Source organism: Mandrillus leucophaeus, unplaced genomic scaffold (genome assembly GCF_000951045.1).
Source record: "Mandrillus leucophaeus isolate KB7577 unplaced genomic scaffold, Mleu.le_1.0 Scaffold673, whole genome shotgun sequence".
NCBI classification, from domain to species: domain Eukaryota; kingdom Metazoa; phylum Chordata; class Mammalia; order Primates; family Cercopithecidae; genus Mandrillus; species Mandrillus leucophaeus.
Window position 1 is genome coordinate 919,342 of NW_012107286.1, and position 8,633 is coordinate 927,974.

Genomic DNA, 8,633 nt, shown 5'->3' on the forward strand with positions numbered 1-8,633 from the left:
TATTTATTTTATTTATTTATTTATTTATTTATTTATTTATTTATTTATTTATTTATTTTGAGATGGAGTCTCACCCTGTCACCCAGGCTGGAGTGCAGTGGCGCAATCTTGGCTCACTGCAACCTCCGCCTCCCAGGTTCAAGAAATTCTCATGCCTCAGCCCCCCCGAGTAGCTGGGATTACAAGTGCTCACCACCCTGCCCAACTAATTTTTGTATTTTTAGTAGAGATAGGGTTTCATCACATTGGCCAGGCTAGTCTCAAACTTCTGACCTCAAGTGATCCACCCACTTCAGTCTCCCAAAGTGCTAGGATTACAGGCGTGAGCCCCTGCGCCCAGCCAGCAATACTTCCTATTATTCTTTTTGGAGACGGAGTCTGACTCTGTCGCCCAGGCTGGAGTGCAGTGGTGCTATCTCGACTCACTGCAAGCCCCGCCTCCCGGGTTCACGCCATTCTCCTGCCTCAGCGTCCCGAGTAGCTGGGACTACAGGCACCCACCACCACAGCTGGCTAAATTTTTTTGTATTTTTATTAGAGACGGGGTTTGTTTCATTGTGTTAGCCCACGATAGTCTTGACCGTGTGATCCACCCGCCTCGGCCTCCCAAAGTGCTGGGATTACAGGCGTGAGCGAGCCATCACACCCAGCCCCAGCCAGCAATACTTTTTAAAAACTCAATGCCTTTAGTATCCTACCTCTAAGATCATTTGATTGAATTTTTTAATGTAAATTTAAGGGGTACAAGTGCAATTTTGTTAAATGGCTATATTGTGTAATGATGACTGGGCTTTTAGTGTATCCATCACTTAACGTTTTTTATATGCACTGAGCAATTTCACATCAGCCACCCCCTTTCACTTCTCCACTTTTCCAAGTCCCCTTTGTCTATCATTCCATACTCTATGTCCCTGGGTACAGATTATTTAGCTTCTACTTATTAGCGAGAACATGCAGTAATTTTCTTTCTGCTTCTGAGTTGTTTCACGTAAGATAATGGCCGCAGCGCCATCCAAGTTGCTATAAAAGATATGATTCTATTTTTTATGGCTCAGTAGTATTCCATTGTATATGAATTTTGAGAGCATTCGAAAAAACTTCCCATGGTTATGAACCAAGACCTTCAAACACACACCGATGTACATCTACCTTAGGTCATCACACTGAAACCTTGCTCTCAAAGACTGTGGGAGAAGCAAACCTCTAGGCAAATTATAGTGAGTTCCCAAGAGGCATTCTTAAAGGTAAAAGGAAGTTGGTGGTTTGGTTGTGACATCTGCTGCTGCTGATCCTGAATGTCTTTTCCACTCAGCCCATCCTCTTTATCCTAGGACGTCTCGCTTTACAACACCTATAATTTATATGCTGTGATCATTCATCCAGCAATTATGCATACTCTTCAGTCCCTAGGTTACTTAATAGAGTGGTACGCTTTACTCCTGCAGCCCACAAATTAAATGCAGCATCTTTATAACTATCATTGACCCCAGTATCGGAAAGAGAATCAGCATAGTGTTTTATTATTTTTTGTGTGTGATACGTACTTTGGAATTATGCCTTAGGCAGTTCTTCCAGTAAAGGAACTTTTTATGGGTTCTTGTTTAAAAACTATTTTGATAACCATGGGCAAATTAATTAATCCCATTACAATTCAGTCTGTTCTTCTTTAAAATAGAGATAATGAAGTATATTTTGGACCCTAAATATGGGTAATATGTCTAGCATAGTAATCAGTGAGTATGTGTTGGGAGGCATGGGTAGCTATTATTGTTGTTGGTACATAAAAATGATAGCTATCAGTGTAATATCAGTATTATTGCAATTTATAAATTCTTCAGCTTAGTGGCTTGATTTTCTCAATTTCTTCACTGTTACAGTCTGTTAGGAAATTTGTCATTGAGATTTCAAAAGGAATGTTTTATAATTTGTTAAAATATATGTCTATTGTTTATACATAATTTTTGTTATACTTTAAGTTCTGGGATACATGTGCAGAACGTGTGGGTTTGTTATATAGGTATACACGTGCCATGGTGGTTTGCTGTACCCGTCAACTCATCATCTACATTAGGTATTTCTCCTAATGCTATCCCTTCCCTAGCCCCCCACTCCTGACAGGCCCTGGTGTGTGATATTCCCCTGCCTGTTTCCATGTGTTCTCATTGTTCAACTCTCACTTATAAGTGAGAACATGCGGTGTTTGGTTTTCTGTTCCTGTGTTAGTTTGCCAAAAATGATGGTTTCCAGCTTCATCCATCTCCCTGCAAAGGACATGAACTCATCCTTTTTTTAATGGCTACATAGTATTCCATGGTGTATATGTGCCACATTTTCTTTATCCCTTCGATCATTGATGGGCATTTGGGTTGGTTCCAAGTCTCTGCTGATGTGAACAGTGCTGCAGTAAACACGTGTGCATATGTCTTTATGTAGAATGATTTATAATCCTTTGAGTATATACCCAGTAATGGGATTGCTGGGCCAAATGTTATTTCTGGTTCTAGATCCTTGAGGAATCGCCACATTGTCTTCCACAATGGTTGAACTAATTTACACTCCCAACAGTGTAAAGGCATCCCTCTTTCTCCATATCTTCTCCAGGATCTGTTGTTTTCTGACTTTTTAATGATCACCATCCTAACTGGCATGAGATTGTATCTCATTGTGGTTTTGATTTGCATTTCTCTAATGACCAGTGATAATGAGCTTTGTTTCATATGGTTTTTGGCCACATAAATGTCTTCTTTGGAGAAAAGTCTGTTCATATCCTTTGCTCACCTTTTGATTTGGTTGTTTATAGATAATATTTTTAATGGTAAAAGGTTAAATTTGGGGGATTGGAAAATATTAAACTTTCTAATCTCATTTTTGGTTTTGGTTTTTGGCTTGTTACAGATTATATTAACTGTTACAAACCTAGACCCAAATTCGATGTCCCATAGGCATTTTTTAGTCAGTATTTCCAAAAATGAAGATATTATTCTCCTTCCTTACTTACTTCCTCTCTTCTTCCCATCCTTCCTTCCTTTTTTAATCTCATTCCTTCCCCATCATGTACTGATTATCTCTTATTGTCAGGTTACTATCTTAGGGAATGTATGTGCAATCAAGAATTAGTTACAATCATTGCCCTCATACAACTTATAAACTAGGAAGATACATTAAACAAATGAATTACAGAAAGAATTATTTCCAAGTAGAGCTGATGAATGCAACAATGGAAAGCTCAGCATTCAATGAGAGTAAATAACATGCAAATAAGATGGAAACCTAACTCAGTCTGAGGGATGCTGGAGAGAGTCATGGATGCCCGCCCTGAGCTGAGACCTGCAGGATGAGACAGGGAATGACCACTTTCTCTTGTTAGCATCTCTCTTTTAAAAGCACTAGGCATTGTGTCTACTGAGCAGATACTGTGGAGATTTATGAGTCTCTAGTGGTGTGTCTATACTTGCAAAAAAATTTTACTATTGTAAAGCATTCTTTTATTTTGTGCATATTTGAGAAGCCTAATAGTCTTCTCCTTTGTGGTTCTGTTGTTCATCCCCATTAGCTGTGTTCAGTATCCAAAGAAACAAGGCAATCAATCAGACTTCGAAATGTCTTCTGCAGACTTATGCATCCTTTTCTTTTTGCTGTTTCATTTCAAGTACAAGCATCCTCCAGGTCACTCAAGCTTAAAATCTTACATTACGTTTGACACTGTATTCCCTTTTGCCTCAACAAGTAACAGGCTGCCCACTTTTCTTGATTTGGCATCTTCTTTCCTGTATCCCCATGAATGAATAAATTCTCCCTCTCACCATATTAGTTACATCCTTCTTTGCCCCAAAGCTTTATTTTTCCTTTCATCCAAGAAATATTTACCGAGCACTTCCTGTGTGCCAGGATGCTGCTAGTGCCAGTGTCACAGAAGTGAATGAGAAAACCCGTGGTCGTCACAGAGCCTGCAACCTACCTGAAGGAAGACACGATTAACAAATAGGGACAGTGTGCTAAGCTACAGGGGAGGCATGTTCTTCCTAGAGGAAGGGATATTTGGGCTGAGGCTTGAAGGGGTGAACAGGAGAAAGCCAGGTACAAGTGAGATGGGGGTTGTGTGAGGAACATCCAGCCAGAAGAGACAGCAAATGCAAGGACCGCAGGGATCAGGTGAGTGGAAGTAATGATGTTGTAGAGATCAGCTAGCTCCAAGTGTGAAGGCTCTTGCTAACCATCTTAAATAATTTTGACTATTTCCTAAGAGTATTGAGAGCCACTGAAAGGTTTAAGCAGGGCAGTGAGGTGATGAGAAACATCCCATCAGTTGCCATTTGGGAATTGAAATGACGGACACTGGAATAAGAAATAGGAAAACGCTCGGTGGGGAAGATAAACTTGGTTTTTCTTTTTTTCTTCCAGCTGGTCCTCTCACCTTCAGTCTCTCCCCTTTCCATAGCCCAACCTATGCTGTTCCGTGCTGTAGCCAGATTGGCTCCCTGGTGCACACACTGCTGACCTCAACTCAGAGACCTTTAATGCCATGTATACTGCTCCTGGAATACAATCTGCATTTTCCACCCTGTTATTCAAAGCTTACAATGATCTGGCTCCATCTCTGTTTTAAAGCTTTCTTTACATGATTCCTCTTGTCTTCCTGGTTGTAACTATACACTCCACACACTCCGGAACTTTCCCACAATATCCTTTTGTCCTGGGCTCCCTCCCCCTCTTTCCTCTCTGCCTGAATGAACACTGAAACCTGTTCCTCCTTTCATTCTTGCTCACTTGTCAGCCCTTCCAGGATAATTTCACTTGTTTCCAGTGCCAGTAATTTCCCTTTCCTCTGAAATCCTCATTATAATGCAATTCACAGGGTGATGGCGTTCATCACCTCCCCCACACAGTAGAGCCAGTTCAGAGGCAGGGTGACATCATTGTTCTTACGGTTCTTAAGAGCACGAACTCTGGAACCAAACTACCTGGATTCAGATCCTGGCTCTGACAGTCCCTACCTGTGTAACCCTGAGCACATCACTTAAATTATCTTTGCCCTATTTCCCTCCAGTAAAATCAAAGTCTCGTCTTTCTAAGGTATTGTGAGGATTAAATGAGTAAATGTATGCAAAAATGCTTAATTTAGTGTCTAGCATATAGTGTTGCCTAAATATTTAGAAATCATATTTATCACTTACATGTAATATTCACTCCATGAAATTATAATTTTTTTGAAGGACCTAATCCACATCTGACATGTTTTATGACTTCCAGATCCCTTACTGCCTCACGCAGAGTAAATAAATATTGAATATGTGAATTAGGATACCAATGATTAGGAAGCCCTAATCAGTTTTCAAATAGTTTATTTTGAAGGTAACATTTTCCCTTTACTAAAATAAATCATTGAGCAAATATTTAATATGCATAAACTTTTGGTTTGTAAAGAACACAGAATACACTGAGGAACAGGCCCTTCTTCAATTTTACAATAATTCAGAGAGGCAACCATACAGATAACTACAATATAAGATGCAGTAGAAGAAGCATAAAGTCTATAAAAGTCATGGTAGGAATTCAAAAGAAGGGGTGGCTGGGGTGATCAGAAACGAATTTGTTGAGATAAGATATAGTTGTGCTGCAATGAGAATAACTTTCAGAACAAAGCATAAATAAACCAACTATCCTAATAATATTAGCCAATACTTATTGAATACTCACTGTACTGGGCACTGTGACTGCTTACCATACACTATCACACTTAAGCTTTGATATATTTCCAAGATGAAGTATTTTTGTTGCCATGCCCATTTTACAAATGGGACAACTGAAGTATAGCAACGCAATGTTAAATAAATTGTGGAAACCCACAACTAAGAAAGAGTAGAGCCAGAATTGGAACCCGGGGAGCCTGGATTCAAAGCTTGTTCTCTCTCACACCACCAGCATTGCCTGTGGCACATGCACACTAACAGTTACAGTCCACTATTTGCTGAACTATTTTTAATAACACATGTTAGTTTACTAGAATTTCATTGTTTATTTTTAAACTTATACCTCCACCATGGATGCTAAAAAATATTGTTATTTCATGTATTTCTGGCCCACCCGATCTTTCACTTATACTAACAAGTCCTAAACTTCTTTATCTGTGAAATAAAAAGTTTGAAGGTACATCAGTAGTTCCCAAACAGCTCAAAAGTAAGTATTTTTAAGTAAAAATTATGTAGACTTCTATATTACAGTTGTTCACCTTTGCTCATTCATTACCTAAAGAAAGCTTGGTGGATAATGAAAAGCTTTACTGATAGGATTTCGCAGCCCCCAAGAATCCACTGTTCCAGAAGAATTTCTATGGCCATTTCTAGCAGAAATATTTGAGATTTTACATATTCCAGACTTCAGACCCGTGTGTGTAGTCTCTGATCTATCATTCTCTCTACCATGAGAAGGAGCAGATATGCTCCCCACATGCTTTAATTTTCTGTCAAGGATTCTCCAACTTGTCTTTCTCCCCTAAGTTTTTCCTCCTCGTTTTAGCTTCAAGTCCTTAGTAAACCATAAAGCTTGCTTTGCAGAACTTGTTATTCCTATCGAACTACTATGCAAAGGAAATATGTCTAAAATACACGAGCTCAAACTTGGAATACAAATTTATAGAATTTTAACTTGTTCTGTGAAAATAGTAAAAGAACAGGTTTTTATTTCCTTCTTTTTTTTTTTTTTTTTCTGAATCTAGACCTTTTTCTGGTAGATTAAATCCTGAAGGAAAATATTTGTATCTTCACATAGACCTAGCAAATTGGAAAACTAAGGACAAATTCTGTGTATGTGAAATAATAAAGTTGAATATTTTTGCCTGACTTCAGGAGCATGCAAAACCACATTATCTCCTGTTTACACCTATTTTTATACCTTTCTTTAATTTCTCCTTAACACTTTTGTCCATATTTTCTCCATTCCTTGAGAACGTTTTATTTTTGTGTAATAGAAATACTTGAGAAATGCCAGGAGAGTTTAGGTAATTCATTCTTGGCAGTGCTAGAGAGAGAGGCTATATTTATAAAATATCAGCAAGAAAATGTCAGTACCTACCCTGTGACCCCCAGCAACATGCACATCTCTGGCAGGAAAAAACAAAAGTCATACTCAGGGTTTTGGCAGTGGGCATATTTTCTGTTATGACCTCGCTTTCAGCAGAAACAGTTCAGCAGCTGCTTCAGCGAAGATTGAGTCTGTGCTCTTCAATAGTATTAATCCTTTAACACTGCAAGGTTTCTTAGGCAGGGTCAAACCAATTCTTATTCTACAAGGACTCACTCAAAACTGCCCAGTAGCATATGAAAAGTAGTAGAGTGTCTTGCACGTATCTGTTCACTCTTCGCTGGAATTGGCCGCTCATTTCTTTGTGGTCCCACTGAAATTGCAGAAATATTTATCACAGTACTTACGTTACTTGAATGCAATTTCCTATTTCCATGTCTCTTTTCGCCCTCTTCCTGGCCTTTGTATCTTGTATCGGCAGCACCCAGCACAGTGCCTGGCTCGTGGTAAATGCTTAATTAATATTTGTTGAACGAAAACTCTGGAGTGAGAGAGTATGGAATTAGTGAGGTAATTGAGCCAAGTAGTAAATATGAAGTGGTAGATTGTTTGCAAGATGCAGTACCACATAGCAGTCTCAGGGCTGTGTCAGACGGGGGAAAGGGATTGCCAGAAGTGTGAAGATGGGAACAAGGGGCTCTGGGGGAGAGTGGCAACGGTACTATCCTTGCTTGCTCATTTTGGACAATAAAGAGAGGTAAGTTTGGACATACACTGAAGACTTAGAGACAGTTGATGGAAACTTCTAGAAGTTAGATTTTAAGAATTTAGATTTTATTTAATAAGCAGTAGGGAGACTCTGTATTTCTTTGGTCCGGACAATAAATGGTCAAAATAGTATTTTAAATAATTATTCTGATGGGTATATGCTTATATCAAAATTCATATGTATGAAACATCAGGTTATGAGATATTGACTTGGGTCTGTGGGTCATCAGTTGATCCTGAAGGTCTCTTTCTGTTTTCATCCCACAGGTTGTTATTTTGTACTTTGAGCCAAGCACATTTCGCTGTATTCTGCTAAGATGGGTCCGTCTTCTCGGTTTTGCTACTGTTTACGGAACTGTCACTCTCAAACTTCACAGGTATATATATTTTATTCATCGTCGTTCTCATGGAAGGATCAAAGTGATTAGCTTAGCACATAATTGTTAGCTGCGCCGACCACTTAAATGACTCAATTTCAAGATACTGTATATTTTTCACTTTCAAGGTGACATCTTTGGATTCTTCAGGGAAATATTTGATACAACTGAATTACTTGAACAAGATGCTTCAATAAAATGTGTCATTGGTTATGGAAAGGGTTAGTTCCTAATAAGTTTAAAATATGAAACAGTATAGTTCAGAACAGGAAGGAATACAAAGGTAATACTGCTGAAATAATGATACACAACCAGAGTGGCCAGAGTCCCATAGAGAAACACACTTATTTGACAAAAACTACTGTCCTCCATTCCCAAGTTCCATGCCCCAAGGTAATCCTGCTGATATTCGATGGGTGAAGTTCAGAAAATAGTGCTTTTGGCTTTTCTCCTTAACCAGTGTGCTTC

General features: G+C 38.9%; 1 protein-coding gene across 1 annotated transcript in view; it reads left to right on the plus strand.

Moving 5' to 3' along the window:
• The window catches only part of GPR158 (G protein-coupled receptor 158), a 456,131-nt gene that overhangs the window by 384,389 nt on the left and 63,109 nt on the right, over positions 1-8,633 (plus strand). Inside the window, exon 6 of the mRNA XM_012002013.1 lies at positions 8,056-8,165. Within this exon, the coding sequence (XP_011857403.1) occupies positions 8,056-8,165 (110 nt within the window). The remainder of the gene's footprint in view (positions 1-8,055; positions 8,166-8,633) is intronic.